The sequence below is a fragment of the Coenobita brevimanus genome, chromosome 98 (assembly GCF_032717465.1).
Source record: "Coenobita brevimanus isolate Jiangsu-jjx chromosome 98, ASM3271746v2, whole genome shotgun sequence".
Taxonomy (NCBI): domain Eukaryota; kingdom Metazoa; phylum Arthropoda; class Malacostraca; order Decapoda; family Coenobitidae; genus Coenobita; species Coenobita brevimanus.
The window spans coordinates 12,520,001-12,539,070 of NC_137051.1; the positions used below are offsets into that span (position 1 = coordinate 12,520,001).

At 41.9% G+C, this 19,070-nt stretch overlaps 1 protein-coding gene across 2 annotated transcripts in view; it reads right to left on the reverse strand.

The window, feature by feature from the left end:
* LOC145414265 (uncharacterized) overlaps positions 1 to 19,070 on the reverse strand; it is a 356,239-nt gene that overhangs the window by 321,073 nt on the left and 16,096 nt on the right. For both annotated transcript variants that reach the window (XM_080283866.1, XM_080283865.1), the window contains exon 2: positions 5,757 to 5,876. In XM_080283866.1, the coding sequence (XP_080139992.1) occupies positions 5,757 to 5,876 (120 nt within the window). The remainder of the gene's footprint in view (positions 1 to 5,756; positions 5,877 to 19,070) is intronic.

The window sequence follows — 19,070 nt, forward strand, 5'->3', positions numbered from 1 at the left end:
TTACATATGTACGTGAATGTGAGTTAACTAAATTCAGATTGTATATTCGTACAGATCAAGGTCTCGATTAAAGCATGTTTCTTACGTGCGTAAGTAAGTAAGACTATTTGTAACTGTTCAGATGGCTTAAATTTTTTGCATATGAATTTATTTGTGAACCTGTAAGCCATTTTACGCGAAAGAGCGTCCAAGAGCCAAGTGACCGACACCCTTGTCGCCGTTCAAGTTGACTGAATATCGATCCCATTCCGGGTCGGACAGTCATTAACCTGTTAAGGACGGCTGGGACTGCAGGATTTTATAGGAATTTCCTCCACACGATTTATTTCGGCTGAAGGAAGCACTCTGACACAAAGAGTTAGTCCCTACACTCTTACAAGGTCTTTTTTCTTTACATTTTGCCCTGGCTACCTTCACACGATTTCCTTCAAGTCATTAAAGTTCTTTCGAAGCCTATTGTAAAATTTCTTGAAGGCTATAATACGAGGATGTAACCCCTCTAGTCTGTAAAGTCTCTCCTGACCAAAATAGGATCGTCTGGTGACTAATAATATAATCATCAAGGCGTCATTGTAGTGAAGAAAAGAAAAGGGTGTAGAGGACATTCCTACACGACCATTTATATAAATGCACCTCTTTCATGCTTGCTTGATGACGTTTGCGACTCCCATTCACGGACAATGAGTCATATTTTCACTGGTGCTGGAGAAGTAGTGGTATTTCTTTATCGATCAGTTATGCATTTTGTACCTTCATATTCTTTTCCATATTATCTTAAATCATTTTAATGTCGATATACGAGAGAAACTGACGAGGAAACAATAAAAAAAATGACGGTATATTTTGCATTGCTGATATACATGATAGAAACAGGTAACAGTGGAAAAAAACAATCGCTGAGAAAGAGGTGTTACGAAAGCTCCCAAACCAAAGACAGTGCGGACTCCTGCAGCACATGTTTTTACTCGTCCATGGGTAGGGGCGGGTCACTCCACCATCCTCCAGCGACAGAAAGTGGCGTGACCCTCGTGTCTGTGATTCAGTTGCCCTTCATGGCCTGGACAACGTGGCGTGAAGGTGTGCAACAGGCCGCGAAAGAGGGTCCTGGGAGGGTCGCAACTCTTTTATATCCCCGAACATCTACATGTCTCTGTTTATATTTTTTCTATCTAGCTCCCTATCAATCTATCTATTTATCTATCTATCTACCTTTTTTCTGTTTATCTATTTATATACCTTTTTTCTATCTATTTATCTATCTATCTATCTGCCTTTCTTCTATCTATCAATAGACATACATACATAAACCCACACACAACTTTTCCAAATGTGGGCTTAATTCTTCCATATCATTATGCCAGGGCACCTTACTCTTAGGTTCACTTTTGCCCCCCCGTGTGTGTGTGTGTGTGTGTGTGTGTGTGTGTGTGTGTGTGTGTGTGTGTGTGTGTGTGTGTGTGTGTGTGTGTGTGTGTGTGTGTGTGTGTGTGTGTGTGTGTGTGTGTGTGTGTGTGTGTGTGTGTGTGTGGTAGCCAGGCAACCAGTGAGACGCGAAATATACTGAAAGGAGCGATGATAGTAGTGATGGTTGTCATGGTAGCACCACCCGGTCTCACTGCCACCATCATCACTGTCACCACCACTACCACGACTACCATCATCTCCACAACCTCCACTATCACCACCATCTCCGCCATCATCATAACCCTCACCAACATCACCATCACCACCAAAACTATCATCATAACCTCATCAACATCACCATCACCACCAAAACCATCATCATAACTACCACCATCAAAACAACTGTCACAAACAACAACCATTATCGCTACAACCATATTTCAATTATCAAAACTCCGCTTAACTTTACAAGTTCAATTATAATTCTGTATCTTTTTTCAATATTATTATCATCACATCATTATTATCACACACTGCAGCTTTTGCGACCAGGCAACCTAGTCCGCTTAACGGAATATTAATGACGAAATATTCCGCTGAAAAAACTAAAAATATGACGAAATAATTCTGGTGTGTGGCTATATTGGCATGATAATACGCGCGAATTCAAAGCATCAATCACCCCTCCCTTGGATGCGGAGTTATTGTAGATCAATACACATTTTAGACGAAATTTTTGGCTGAAAATATAAACTCCTAATTCTAATTTGAACTGAGTTGCATTATTAAAATTGAGGGCGCGAATGTGTGGAAAAAAGCACAGTCTTTGTTGGTGGTCTCTGAAGCATATGATAAGAGGGCATGTGCGGTTTTTCTCTCTCGCTGCTGACTGCACTTTGTAATGTGGGATGCAGGCTGACCGCATCAAATGACTACAGGTGTTGATGAACGACAACGTGGTATTTCTACATGCTAAATAAAATCGCCTGGAGTGTGTGTAATGACTACTGAGGTTTCCTTGAACCCTCTGACAACGTGCAGTTTCTCTCTACTGACTAAAACCGTCTGTAGTTAGTGAGAATACAGTATCATAACTACCACCTCAGTCAGAGGGTTACATCTTTTTTTGCCTTTAATCTTCTGACTTCATGAGGATGTCTTTGAGGAATATAAGTGGATATATACTGCGTCTGAGTTAACATGACAAAAATCTTTAACCACTTTGAAGCTTAGTGCAATGTGATTTCAGGCCTAGACTGCAAATTCGACAGTTGCGTGCGTACTTAGGAGGAAAGTTTGTGCGCTTTCCTTGTTTTAAGCACGAACTGGAGTTATGGTCACAGGTGGAAATGAGCCAGCCTGCTTTTTCGTGCCCCAAAAGACATGGCTGCAACAGGATCTATAGAGATTTTCAGTGAAGCCTCTGACTGAAGAAAGAGAGAGAACCCAGCAGCTGCGTGGTGAAGAGGAGTCGATTGAACCGAATATTGCTGCTTTACGAGGCTTTGGTCCACGCCTTTGATCTCAGCCAGCTTCGGAAATTCATTAGGGACGTGTGGAACAGTTCAAGGACAATTTACCCCGAGGTGTCTGGGGCGTCCCGGATTACTGATCGGCAAGCAGATGCGACCAACAAGCCGCTTGTGTCAGTGTACATGCAAAAAGTGTTTCGACTGGAAGGCTTAGTGGACGCAGGATAGACTTCCTTCCTATCCTTGTCTAGTCTCGTAATCCAGTTACAGTCTTGAACAGGATCAGTCTAGCAGGAAGAAACCAGACCAATGTAATTAATGAAAAGGTGCTACGAAGAGTTTATGCTGTATAAAAAATACATAAATTATGACAAATACATTCGGATGATCTTCTGTTATCTCCAGGTATTATTTTTCTATATACGATGAATGCAGTGAAAGGATTAAGAAGCACCGAACACTTCAGCATAACTACAAAGTGGTCGAAATCGAGAAAGCAGACAAAGATATACAATGGTAAGGTGTTGCCTCAATCACATTACTCACATTCAGGAATAGCATTCACATTGGTTTGGGATATTTCATCACCTTTCTTCCTCAATGAATAATATTGCACACGACACCAGACATTGTATTGTGTGCTACTGATGCAAGCTATGACGATATCAGGCAGGTATAATGAACATACAGGGGAGTATCATGCTGTATCATTCAATATATATTTGTTAAGGAAAAGGTGCTACGAAGAGTTTATGCTGTATAACTAACAGCATAAACTATGGCAAGTACTTTCGTTACATACTATGTAGGTTACTTTGAACAACACTAACTTCTCCAGGCAGTCATTCACGGTTTCTGTCCTTGCTAAATATTTTTGAAAAAGATGAAAGACAAACATCATTTTGAGAAAACTTGGAAAAGAACAAAAAAAAAAAAGTAGAATGAAAGTAAACGTTTCGAGGCAGTTCTTGGCGCTGCATCAGGTAATATTCTCGTCGTGGTGACAGCTGTGTCAGGTTGAATTTTATATGTACTGTATTCATTTCTGTTCTGCAAACGGTCTCTCTCTCTCTCTCTCTCTCTCTCTCTCTCTCTCTCTCTCTCTCTCTCTCTCTCTCTCGCTCTCTCTCTCTTCCTACCTACCCATCTGTCTGTCTATGTGTCTATTCATGTGAAGGGAAGAGGGGAAGAGAGTAAACAAGGGAAGAGGAAATTAAACTAATATGAAAATATGAAACAGTGACTCTCAATATATAAGGGAGTGAGACTAAACAAATATGGAAAAGGGCGACTGGGTAAACAGGGACGAGGAAAAGTGAACACACAGGTAAGAGAAAGACTAAATAAAAATGAAGACGCTGAATGAGTCAATAACAAAGACAGAGATCATATAAACAAAAAAGACGCATAGTGTGGCGTAACTTATTTTCGTTTTCTAATGAGAATTTTTGACACCCGACATAAGAAATATAATGTGCACAAAGAGCTATCTAGAAAGATTTATAATGGCATCTGCACAACAGATTTGGGATAAAATATGCATGGTGCTTTAAGCTGACCTTCATAATCTGGTGGTGAGCACCTGATGCAAGGCTGGATCAGTGCAGGGCGTGGTAAGGGCTGACATTCACAAAGAAACTTAAAATCAATTCCCTGTCGTAACTACACAATTATTTGTGCAGGAAGGACATGGCTATGACTGTGAAGAATCTTGCCACGTTTGATCCCAAGTTGGCTTGAAATTTTCAGACCAGTATTAATGTAGGCAACGTGAACCACTTCAACTGATACGAACATTAAGAACCATCCTTATTATGCAGTGAACGTAAACTATACGAATAAGCTATACACGGTAAACTCATCAACATCGGTTCATATACAGCAATGGAAATCTGTCTGTACGTACATCCACATATAAATTTGCTCACACAACCACCTCCCTCCCTATGTCCCTCGGCTATCTCTTCCCGTCATATATATATATACTGTATATATATATATATATATATATATATATATATATATATATTTACGTGTCCGACTCTATATATATATATATATATATATATATATATATATACTGTATATATATATATATATTTACGTGTCCGACTCTGGGCAAAGGCTTCAGGGCCTATTCCCAAGTCCCAGTAGTCCTCCTTGGGGCCCAGTAGTCCTCCTACACCTCCATATGTCACCATTTCGGCGCAAACACCCACCATCCATACTGAATACATGCTAGGGCTGTCTCAAACAAGACTGGTGTACTGGAATTAGCGGGGATACTTTTATGACATGTCGGCGGTCATCTGGTAGATCAGAAAAGTCTGCTTTTTTATGAAATTCAAATCCTTAAACTGTTCCTTGCCCCAACCGGGATTCGAACCTGGGTCCATTAGGACTGCAGGCCGTCTCTCTACCGATTCTGCCACCGCCTCCCCATATATATATATATATATATATATATATATATATATATATATATGTGTGTGTGTGTGTGTGTGTGTGTGTGTGTGTGTGTGTGTGTGTGATCCGCATTCATCTCAAGACGCACATGTGTACCATATATTTCCTTTTTTCCCGAGACTGACATTTCTACCTAATATTCTTTCTCATCAGCTAATCTCCCCAGTAGTATCTCTACAGCCTGTCACATTAAACAATGTACGTTGGTCATATACAGTACAATGCATATCAATTACTATACATCTAACTACATTTACTGAGATGTTCCTTACCGATATGAAACACTGATCATAATGCGGGAGCACACACACACACACACACACACACACACACACACACACACACACACACACACACACACACACACACACACAATTTAGTTGCTATGCGGAAGAACACAGAATGGGGACTTACTTGATAAAATACTGCTTTCCGTCCTTGTCGGTGGCGGCCTCCCATCCGTAGGGGAGGCCCGACCCCCCTCCCTCCCAATTTTCGAGGGGGGGCAGCCACGAGGACGTCTGGCTCCCATGACTGAAATGGCAATCACACACCGTCAGCACATTTAACAAAAAATAAAAATAAAATCTTAAATAATAATGATAAAATGGCCAGCAGTAATATCTCTTAAATATACAATACGGTAAGAACACTTACAAAAAAGAAGCGGTGCCAAGGCATGAGAAACCAGTCCCCGACAGTAATTTTAGTGCTGACGTATGAACGCAACAGGATATCTAGTCAAAGATGTCACATATCAAAATTGCAGTAAATCGGACAAAAACTGACTATTTTATGCCCATTTGAAATTTTAGGCCCGACCCACCTGACGCTGACCCCCCTACCGCTAATAGGGGTGTGACCCCCATGAAGCAATGAGGCATGTTATAGGATGCAGAATTGAAAGATGCACCTTTAGGTTTTGGTTTCCTGTCGATATGACGAATTTGAAAGGAGTTTTGGCGAAAAACTATATCTTTTTTACATTTTGGGGGCCTACAGCTTAGGCCTTGACTCAATTTGCCCCCAAATTTAATCGGGTTATCTGAAGGTCATAGCCCATCATTCCTGTAATTTAGTCAAAATCGCACCAGCAGTTTTCGCGTAAGGCTGTAAACAGACTGACAGACAAACAAAGAAACAGACAGACAAATCGAGTGAAAACAATCTAGGGACGGGTAGTAATTATAAAACACCAACAGTAAAGCAACATAAAGAAATAAAAGCAATAAAGCAAAACAAAGTAAAATACTGTACCATGAAATATTTACAGCTAATAATAATAATATAATGCAAAACACATGCCTTCCATATAATTACTTTGGCAATAATCACCGTCACAACAAATCACAAATCGGAGACAAAAAATACTAGTACTATTACTAATAACTGCACAGCGACACTAGAACGGATAAATCACTGAATAACACACCGCTGCGACAAAATTTATGTTGCTATAATTTACAAGAGCCATGTGAGCTCTCAGCTGGAATATTGCTTACCTTTGTAGAATGAATGTGGAGAGGCGGCATTAAAACAACTAGATAAAATTCAAAACAAGGCTGTTAGAATGATTAATAACCCATCTATTACAAATGAACTACCTCCCCTTCAAATAAGAAGGAATGTTGCCTCCCTTGCATGATTTCGTGGATACTTTTACGGCAAATGCTCAGACGAAATTGTATCTATTGTGCCACTCCTCCATACCTTCCCGCGCTGCAAGGCATCTGATAGCGCTCATGACTGGACTGTCAAACTGCCACACTGCAGAACTTCTGCCTATCAGAATTCTTTTATTCCTCGAACTGCATCTCTGTGGAACTCGCTTCCCCAGGGTGGCTTTTCCCCCAAACTTCAACCTACGGTTGTTCACGTCCAACTGTTACAGATTTTTTACGAATGGAGGACACCTGTGATCTGGTGTACGGATTATTTTTTCTTGTTCATTTGTTCTTCCGTCCTTTGTTTTGTTATTTAAAAAAAAAAATCAGTAACAGAATTGTGATCACTGTCTGCCTGTCTGTCACGATGTTCTCTCAAGTTGTATCAATAATCTCTCTCTCTCTCTCTCTCTCTCTCTCTCTCTCTCTCTCTCTCTCTCTCTCTCTCTCGTAGCATTCGTCACCAAGAAAACAACCAACAGTGTTAAATCTAAACAATATGTCAATCACCCACTGAACACTTTTATTTTTATGGACGCCCTTCGGTATTATATGCAGGTTAAGACCAGGCAGTTTTACAAAGCTGAGAAAATGCATACCACTAAAGAAGATATTAACAAATACAAAATACTGACACCAATATAATATACTAAATATCAACCAGGCTCTTAGAAATACAATCAGTAAGAAAAAGAATCGGAAAAAGGTAAATCATCTACTCTAATAACGCTAACTTTCAGGATGACAAAGATTAACAACGGAAAAATAGGCCGACGAGTATAAAATATAAGTAATAGGAAAAGTAAATCCGAAAGCAGCAGCAAATATTTATCATAACTGAATGGAATACTGCACGCTATGGGAAAAATATGAGAAAATAAAAAGGTATCACATACATCAACGCTGCCAATACACAATCATAAATGTAAAACACTACTCTTTTTATCCAGGTAATGGTTGTTTTGAAAATGTCATGAGGGTGTAAAAATACTGTAATGACTGTGTTAATGTGAATATTGTCTCGTCATGTTCTTTTGATGAGAATGATTTATTTATCAGTGATTCTTTGCCGATCTCTACCTGCACTGTATTTTTTCCCTTCCAGTAGTTCTTCCTCTCTCTCTCTCTCTCTCTCTCTCTCTCTCTCTCTCTCTCTCTCTCTCTCTCTTTCTAAAAAGCCTAATCCGCCTCCCGTGTCCGAACGTTCCAACACCGACCAATCAGCATGTTCGAAAGTCAAGGCTTGTCTCCGAATCCCTTTCCAATTGACCCCCCCCCCCCTCTCTCTCTCTCGTCCTAACTTAATTTTCATTTTCGCGTCAAATCCTGTATGAAAATTTTTATCGAGGATTTCCCGCTACGGCAACAATATATACGAATTTTTTAAGCTGTCGCAACGTTAAAAGTGGGATTTTTATTTTTGTATTACGATATCTCTGGATTTTTTGAAGGGTTTAATTTCGCAAAGCCTGTTTTTCACTCCTGTTTTCCTTTTTTATCTTTCTGGATTGCCTTCTCTCTCTCTCTCTCTCTGTTTTCATTCTAGCGTCAAATCCTCAATGAACATTTTTACTGCGGAATTCCCGCTACAAAAACAATATATAAAGATTTTTTTTTTTTAAGCTCTCTCAGCGGCAACAGTGGGGATTTCCATTGTTACAAATCTGACTTCGGATTTCTTCAGGAATTTAATTAATTTTTTTAAACTCGTGTTTTCCTCTTTCCTTCTTTGGATTGCTTATTTCTCACACCTCCCTCCGTAGCTCTCTCTCTCTCTCTCTCTCTCTCTCTCTCTCTCTCTCTCTCTCTCTCCAATTTCCGAGCGTCTCTCTCACACCCTTGTCCTACCTGCCCCCCCCCTCTCTCTCTCTCTCCAAGTCTGTTTCCCATAACTCTGTACTTCCTTCTCCCCCAACCTCTCTCTCTCTCTCTCTCTCTCTCTCTCTCTCTCTCTCTCTCTCAGTTCATACTATTCCCTTCAAACCCTGTTTCTCAATCTGTTCTGTCCCTCGTTCTCTATCAGCTGTCTGTCTGGCTCTCTGCTTGTGTAATCGCCTATCCTCTTTAGCTAGTCCACTATTCTCTCTCTCTCTCTCTCTCTCTCTCTCTCTCTCTCTCTCTCTCTCTCTCTCTCTTACATCCAAGCACAATTTAATCAAAAAAGCCCCGACTCCCAATAGCCCAGCCAACGAAAATAGAGATGGAGTCAAAAAGAAATAGCTGACGGCCGGATGAAAAATAGAGGGAGCCTTAAAAATATTGGAAAGAGAGGTGAAGGGGGAGTTTGTAGCCCAGCTGTCCTCAACTCAACCTTCCGTAAGTTTTGCGTTACCTTTCCTTTTGCTACTCAGGCGTCTTAATTAAATACAAGCTAGAGAGTATACCTTTTTACACCTAAATTAATTCGTATGTGCACCTCTCAGTTTCAAGTTTAATATTTCTGTTTACATTTCTATTAACACGTACATGTATATACTCCTGCTTTTTTCACTGTTTATTGTTACATCCTCTTACACCTGTTTACGCCTGACAGTTCATACATGCATTTACTTATACACATCACTTACCTGTCCTCACTGACGGTAGGTTTTCAAAATCCCTATGTAAATTACTGTAATTACACCGATGCACACTTCTGTAATTTACATCCACCTATACATATCTACGTCCAAATCTGTTAATTAATATATACACATACTCATACATACAGTAATATCTATTTATACCATACGCCTTTTAAATGAATATACGTTATCCCAGCTTTTGTCATAACTTACTCATTTACGATAATTTACGAGTACATTCACTAACATTTGATTTTCGTTATATGGGGATCAAATTTACACTGATCTATATTACCCCAGTGCGTCAGTATATGCCCATCTTCACTCACCTGTTTACAACGCAGACTCACTGATGGGCTTCATACACAGATTTCTACCACCTACATCTCAATAAACCCACCTACACTTACACACTTATCTATACCAACCACTCACGTACAGTACATCCAATTACATTTCAATATACTCAGCCTAAACCAAGTTTTTTGTTTTTTGTTTTTTTTATGTGACCGACTCTGGGCATAGGCTTCACAGCCTGCTTTCAAGGCCCAGTAGTCCTCCTACGTACCGCACACCTCTACATGTCACCACTTCGGCGCTAACACCCACCTTCCATACTGAATACATGCTAGGGCTGTCTCATACAGGACTGGTGTATTGGTATTAGCGGGGGTATTTTTACGACATGTCGGCGAGTCTTCTGGTAGAACAGTAAAGTCTGATTTTATGAAATTCAAATCCTTAAACTGTTCCCTGCACCAGCGGGATTTGAACCCGGGTCCGTTAGGACTGCAGGCCAACTCTCTAGTTACACCCATTCATGCCCATCTACACCCATCAGCATTCACTGAATCCACCTACACCTCACTGCATCCATCTACATCTAATTATATCTCAATACACCCACATGTACCCAACTACACCTCAAATTCTGTCCACCTATTCTCAGCTAGGCTTCAATACACCTATTTACACCCATCTCATTGCCCCCATTCGCAAGCATCTTCACCCACCTATACCTCAGTGGACCTAGCTACACCTTAGCCTAATTGATTTTATATACGCACACTTGCACCTATCCACACATGTTTACATTTACCTACACTTAAGTCCACCCATCTATACCTCGGTGCGCCCACGTACAGTGAGCAACAGTAGTCGTGTCGCGGTTTTGTCCGAAGATTAAATGTAACTCGTGAAACATTATGAACCGTCCGTATGACAGACGGCGGAATGTACCAGACGCTTAGCCCGTTAGCTTATGTTTTCACCAAATTTCACGACATGATAATTGTTGCTTACTGTACATCCCTGGCCACCCACTTACACTCCCGTCCACCCACCCACACCCCAGTTCTCCCACCTATACCCTAGTGAACCCATCAACACCCCAGTCAGCCCACTTATACCCCAGTGCACCCACCTACCCCCCAATCCACCCACTTACACCCGTGGCTACACCCGCCTAGCACACAATGCCGCGCCTAATCCACTGCACTTATCTATGCATGCCACTCGTGTCATCCGCTTTAATATTGTTAAACACGATTAATGCACCTTATTACACATGCTCTCCCACCCACCGCCACCTACACCCACCAGTAAGGGTAATGATCACCACCTGCACCTACACCCACCTACACGCAGTCACATCTGCACCTTCAAGCACTTACAACCAAGTATCAACACTTGCAGTCACCACTATCTTCATCGACAAGTACATAAAATTTACTACCACTAACACTCACCTACGTTTTCAGTGACCATCGTATACACACCCACTACTATATACATCCAATATAAGTTGATTCCACCGTTACGTACACTCCTTCGCACCCCTCATTACATATATGCAAAACGACAAACATCCACTGTCATGCATGTCTACACCTATTTGCTGTTCACCATCAACGGCCGTTATCAGTTAAGCGATGTCCACTGCCATTTACTCCACATACACACAACTCTTCCAGACTGGGTGTAGTCGAAGGGTTTTCGTCACATCTCCCCTCCTCTCACTAACTCTTTTCAGTTTTCTCACTTCGCCGCAACATTGCATTACCTTCGCTTTACTACCCCAAGCACACAAGCCACAGCTTATATGGTTTCTCCCATTAAGGAGGGCACACAGCACCTGTCTATCAACACGCCACTATTCTCTCGAGTTCCCTAATGGTCGTTAATCAGTATTCCTAAGTCATGTACACTACCTTGTTTACTATAGATGTTTCTCTCATACTGTCTTTCTGCCTACGAGCTTCAGTCTTCCACACCTCTTGCGGGTCTTTGAATCTCGAACTGAAATTATCTTCAATCTGGTACTCCTTTTGTACTACTTTCTCTTAAAAGGACACAACTTGCAAGCCTTCAACATTTATTTCTTACTTCCTAACACACAGTATAATCCACGGTACACGCACCAGCAGCTACACCTATCACCCTTTAAGTTACGAGTAGCTCCAGCAGCACTCCGGCTACACCCACCTACACCCACTTACATCAACCACCACCAGCACCCACAATTAACTACACCCCAAATGCGACATACTGCCGCCACTCTCACTTAATTACGTTACTCACACGCTTTCCAACTCTCCTCCCCCCCCCCACTCCCTCACACACTCCCTCATACACTCCATCACTCAAACACTTCCTCACACACACACACTCTCTCACTCGCTTATACTGTACACACCCTCATTCTCACACACACATTTAACTCTTCCTCACTCCTCACTCTCCTTTGCTCTTCATCATTCACTCTTACATATTCCCTCACTCTCATACACACACTAACTCTCCCCTATGCAACAACACTCTCCTTCGCTTTTTTCTCATCCATGCACCTATACTCTCACAGACTCTACCCTACCCTACCCCCACAAAGTTCCTCACCTTTACACCCTCCTACCACACTCACGTACATTCTTTCTCTCTCTCTCTCTCTCTCTCTCTCTCTCTCTCTCTCTCTCTCTCTCTCTCACAAGCATACACTTACACTCCCCATCCCTCCCATACAGTTCCATACATACCTACAGTCAGTATCTCTAATTCACTTTCACACACGTTCATTACTTTCGCTTTCAATTTTTCACTCATTCTCACACATGTACCTACTCTCCCTTAATCTCCCACACACTCAGTCTAAACTCTCCCACACTCCTTCCCTCTCTTTCACACACCACACTATTCAACTCTCCCTAATTGTCTCGCACATACCTTCTCTCCAACCATCCTGCACTCCCTCCCTTCTCTCTTTTACACACACACACACACACACACACACACACACACATTTACAAGACCACAACATACGGGTGGCGCGGTCGACAGAACACTTGATTCTCAATCCAAGTGATCCGAATTCAAGCCCCCTTCTGACCGCGCTGCCTGCGTGAGGGAGGCGTGCACTCCCGTCAAGTGTGGCTTAAGGAATGCTGTGGTGGAAGACTTGCAAGGATTCGAAACTGCGTGGGGTGAAGATTAGGCGGTTTGTCCCCTTGTGTCTAAGCCTCACTCCAGCCCAGGTTGAGGCTTGGTAGTGTGCTGGCTATCCTCAGGAGCAGCCAGGGTCAGCCTGTTGACTTCCTTAGATTAGGATGCTAGATTAAGGACCTGTTTTTATTCAGCCATTGACGGAAGTGGATAAACTAACCGAAAATTACAGTTACTATTGACTTTCTCACACACATTCACTCTCACACAAACTGTCTCTGCCAGCTTTGCACTAACTAGTCCTCTGCTGAACTAGCCAAACTTCATTCATTTATATTAGCCTGCAGTATACCGCATTTGCTCTCTCTCTCTCTCTCTCTCTCTCTCTCTCTCTCTCTCTCTCTCGTCTTTGTCATGTTCCCTCAGCAGTCACCTCCACTCTCAACACACCCTTCCCCTTCACTTGCCACTAATCCTCTTTCTCACCTCTTAAAAAACAGGTTAATCTTACATTCCCCTCCTCCACAACACAAAGCTCGTCTAGTCAGCATTCATGTATCCTCCTATTGAGCACAAGTCTTCATGTCCATTTATAAACCTGAATTTCTCAACCTTTCTATTTTCTTCCACTTCTATCTTGAGTTCCTTCACTTCGCAGTCAGTTAAACATGTTAGTCATATTTTACACTAACACTTCTTTACTGTGTTTATTTTATTTCATATTCTTGCCTAGTCTAATAACAAATTCTCCATCATGTTTTTACACTCAAAATTCGCCCACCTTGTTTTTTGTTTTGTTTTAATTCACAATGATCTCTCTACTATCATTCAGTACAGAACCATATCTGATAACCCTTTCCAAGCGGTGCATTATGATTTCAATTACTTTAACTACTACTGGATAACGTAGTTTTATTATTACCACCCCCAGGTGATAGTGTTTAACTTAGCAGAGGTCTTTTGTATTTAAGATGCTAATTAAGAGAATATTTAACTTTCAGTTCGAAAATCTATCCCAAGATTATTAAAATCGTCTTGAATGAGTAACAATGCACTGGAAAAAAAAAATGCGCTAAAATTTCAAATACCACATTATAAAGGACTTCATGAGAACAGAATATGGAGCAGAATAAACGTGATGGTGATGGGGCTGAGTGTACCTTGATGGATGATCTATCTATCTATCTATAGCCCGACGCCCTAATCCCGCAAAGGGTGGCCGCAGACAAAACGCCTCCAAGTCACTCTGTCACCCACCATTTGACTCCCCTCCCCCCAACTCACCCCCCCCTCCCTCATATACCTCTCAACTCCATCCCTCCACCTCATCCTCGGTCTACCCCTCCCTCTCCCTCCCTCCACCTCACCTACATACACCCTCTTAGTCAGTCTTTCATTCTCCATTCTCTCCACATGTCCAAACAACCTCAGTGTATTTCTCCTAATCTTTTCAATCACATCCACATCTACCCCACAACGTTCCTTCACTTCTTCATTCGTCAACCTGTCCCTCCACGTCACTCCACATGCTCCTCTCAAGTAACTCATTTCCACTGCTCTCACTCTTGACTTGTTCCCCTCTTGCAAGGTCCACACCTCGCTTCCATACGTCAGGGTAGGGATCACAATACCATCATGCAGTGACTTCTTAACTTCCATACTCACCTCCCTATTTCTCATCACTGCTTTCAGTGTACCAACAACCTTTCTTCCCTGCTGTACCCTTTCACGTACTTCATCCCCCAAAGTTCCATCCTTACTCATCACACTACCCAAGTACTTGAATGCACTCACATTCTCCATATCCTCACCATCCAACCTCACTGCACACTCTGTGACTTCATTCCTCTCAAACACCATAACTTTACTTTTGTTTACATTAACTTTCAGCTTCCTCCTCCTACACACTGTCCCAAATTCATTCACCAAACCTTGCAACTCCCATTCATCTTCACTCAACAATACTGTATCATCAGCAAACAGCAACACCGGAAGCTTCCAAATCTCACCCTCATTCATTAGGGCCACCCCCACATCCACTGCCCTACCTTGCACCTCCTTTACAACCCCATCCATATATATATTAAACAGCCATGGAGACATCACACACCCCTGTTTCAGTCCCACATTGAGATCAAAGAACTCACTCAGCTCACCATCCACTCGCACCGTAGCCCTAGCTCCCTCGTACATACTCTTCACAGCACTCAACAATTTCCCCTCCACTCCATATATTCTTAATACCTTCCACATACCTTGCCTATCTATTCTGTCATAAGCTTTCTCCAAGTCCATGAAGGCAGCATACACTTTCCTTCCCTTCTCTAGATACTTCTCCACTAAACATCTTAGAACAAATATCTGATCTACACACCCTTTTCCCTTCCTAAATCCCCCTTGTTCTTCTCCAACTAGCTCCTCTGTCATATGCCTAACCCTATCAATGAGTATTCTACCATATATTTTACCAGTCACACTAAGAAGGCAAATACCCCTATGGTTACCACATACTTCTCTCTCCCCTTTTCCTTTGTACAGAGGAACAATTATACCTGATTTCCAGTCCTCTGGAACCCTTCCCTCTTCCCAAGCCAATCTACACAACTTCCATATCCACTCCACAACAATCTCACCCCCATACCTAAGCATTTCACCACACACTCCATCAATTCCTGGGGCCTTTCCCAGCTTAATCTTCTTCATCGCTTCCACTACTTCCGACCTACTGATCTCTTCCTCCCTCCTCTCATCTCTTCTTCTCCCAGCCATTCCCCAACCACTTATACTCACACTGCTCTCACTCTCTACATTCAACAAATCCTCAAAGTGCTCCTTCCATCTCCTCAATTTCTCTCTCTTCTCCACCAACAATCTATTATTCCTATCTTTCACTCCCCTACTATTTCCCCTTTCACACTGCCTTACTTTCTTTACCTCCTTCCAAAACAATTTCTTACTCTCCCTCCATTTCACACTCAGATTCCTCCCAAACTCTTCATCCACTTTCTTCTTACTCTCCTTCACCAGTCTCTTAACCTCCCTTCTCCTGCTCACATATACCTCTCTCTTCTCTCTCTCATCTTCTCCCCTACCTCTACTCGCCAACCATTCACCATATGCCTTCTTCTTTTGTTCCACAGCTCGTTTCACCTCATCATTCCACCATGCTGTCCCTTGCACACCCTTGCATCTCCTCCTCACTGCAATATTTGTAACGAGTGGTAGCCCATTAAAGAATACAGAATCTCTCTCTCTCTCTCTCTCTCTCTCTCTCTCTCTCTCTCTCTCTCTCTCACTGCCCAATCCGCCAAATCCCCAACACACCGTTTCCAATCTACAAATACTGAGCCTCTCCAAACCACCATCACCACTCTCCCCAACCTCATACTACGCACGCCACGGCCTCACCCAATTTCTTACTTCCTTGTTCTCTCTTTCCTCCTTTTTTTCCACCTTCCTTATTTCCTTCCTATCATTTCTTTCTTTCCTTTCTTCCCATCATTTTCCTTCTTTTTATTCCTTCCTACTTTTCTTCGTTCCTCCCACTTTTTCCTCTCTCAGTCCTATCATCTCCTTTCCGCCACTTCTTCCTGACTTCTTTCTTCCCATTTGTTCTGTTCTCCTTTGCTTCCATTTCCTTTTCTTTTCCATCCATTTCTTTCTCTCTCTCTCTCTCTCTCTCTCTCTCTCTCTCTCTCTCTCTCTCCTCAATTTTATAGTTTCGCTTTAACATTTCCTCCTTACTCATTCACACTTCATCCTCCCTCCCTGTGCCATCCTTCCCAGCCCCTTCCCTTTCTTCCAGCCTTCCTCCCTCTAATTTGTTTCCTTTCTTCCTGTTTCTGCATCCTTTCTTTCAATTTCTGTCTCCCTTCCTCCCATTTCAGTTTCCTTCTTTCCCATTTGTCACATTTCTTCACATCTGTCTTCTCTCACATTTTTCTTCTTATATCACATTTGTTTCCTTCCATTTCATTTGTTTTCTTCTCTCTATTTTGCTTCTTCCCTCCAATTTGTCTCCAGCCCTGCATTTCTGTCTCATTTCCTCTCGTTTCTGTCTCCCTTCTTCCCATTTCCGTGTTATTCCCTTCCATTTCGGTCTCGTTTGTTCCCCACTTTCTTGTTTTCTCCCTTTTTCTCTCCCCCTTTCCTCCCATTTCTGTCTCCTTTTCTCCTTTTTCTCTCCCTCTTTCCTCCCATTTCCGCGTCTCCTTTTCCCTCATTTCTGTCTCCTTTATTCCCATCTGTCTCCTTTTCTCCATTTTCTCTCCCTTTTTCCTTCCATTTCTGTCTCTCGGCGCTCCTGTCCACAGTCTTTTAACCCCACCATAACGTCTTGCCACATGAAAGCTTAATGAGACTGTGTAATAATAATAATAATAATGAAATATCTTGGTATAGAAATGGTTAAGTAAGGATTGTTTCCATCCCTTCATTATACCATACAAGGAATCTGTCTGTCTGTCTGCCTGTCTCTGTCTGTCTGTCTGTCTCTCTCTCTCTCTCTCTCTCTCTCTCTCTCTCTCTCTCTCTCCAAACAGGAATATGATCGTCTGTTGCAGCAGGAGGGGAAAAAAAAAAAAGGGTGAGAGGGTCATGGTACAGCAGTGTAAATCTGATCCTCCCACTTAACAAATCCTCTACTAAGCTGAATAAAATCGTCCTGAAACTGCAAAAAGAATGCAAATCGGGGTGTCATCGTACTCTGAGGATTCTCGTTGGTTGAAGAAGCTCCTTTGCACCTCGTCCTTAGCGATTTACTTTGGGTTGTGGCTGGTTAATATCCTTTTGTATGTTATTTATGCAGAGTATGGTGGCGATGTTTGAAGGATTTATATAACACAGACTTGGACAGTAAGGTGCAATAATAAAAATAAACCGCACAGGAATAGGTGTTAGGGAGCTTCCATAACCCACGAGAAGACAGGCCCTAGACTACCAGGGGCTCCACCTACACCTAAATAAAAAGGTATCGATGAGAATTAAACAAAATGGGCAGTCATCGTCCTGAAAAGATTAAGCCCTCCCTTCATCCTCCCCTTCCCCCTTGGCAGTCTGACCCCGTGACCTGTAAAGCACTTAAAGGGAAGGAGAGGACCGCGATGTAGCAGCCCACGCCTCTCCCTGCATTATACACTACCACTAACAAAGCAGCGGTATATTTAGACGGGAGGGCCAGCTGCGGAAGAGCGAGACTGGGGAGGAAGAGGATGATGGCGAAGTGGATAAGAGGAAGATCAGGAGTATGAATGTGATGATGATGATGATGATGATGATAAGGAGCAGGAGGAGGAAGATGGTGATGGTAATGATGTTGATGTTTGTGATGATGATAGAGCGCAAGATTCTGACGATGATGATGATGATGAAAAGGAGAAAGAGAAAAAAGAAGAGACTGAAAAACGAGAAACAGGATTAATAAAATGAAGAAGAGGAGTAATGCCAAGAAAAATGAAGTGAGAAAAGATGGGACAAGAGAAAATATGAATATCAGAGAGAGAGAGAGAGAGAGAGAGAGAAAAAAAGGTGGTGGAAGGGTATGAAAAAAGGATGAGCAGTATTTAGGAGACAAAAAAAAGTCAATTATGAGAAACAAGAGAAACAAGAGGGAAAGGTTGAATAAGGTGAAAATAAATGAAGGTGGACAAAGATAGGCGCCGTAAAAGTCTACTTATTTTAACCACATTCACTACTATCACTTTATATAATTTTACTTATGTTTTAACCATATGGCTACCGGATACTTACTTCACAGTATATTTTGGCTTACATCAGACGAATATAGAAAGCTTAAGAGAATCGGAAAACACTAAAAATGTTTAACAATATCACGTCCGGCCTAAGACAAAGAGTTTCGTATGCTATTCCACCCGGCGAATGACCATATTATTCAGCTTAAAGAACCCCTAGGCTGTCAAAAGGTTAACTACTGACTTTACAATCAGGAGGGCAGAGTAGGATGGAATGAAGGACTCACTGCATAGAATAATACAAAATGCGTCAGATACAGATAGATAAATGACACACTGAATCTACCATGTAAATTAAACATTGACTCACATGCC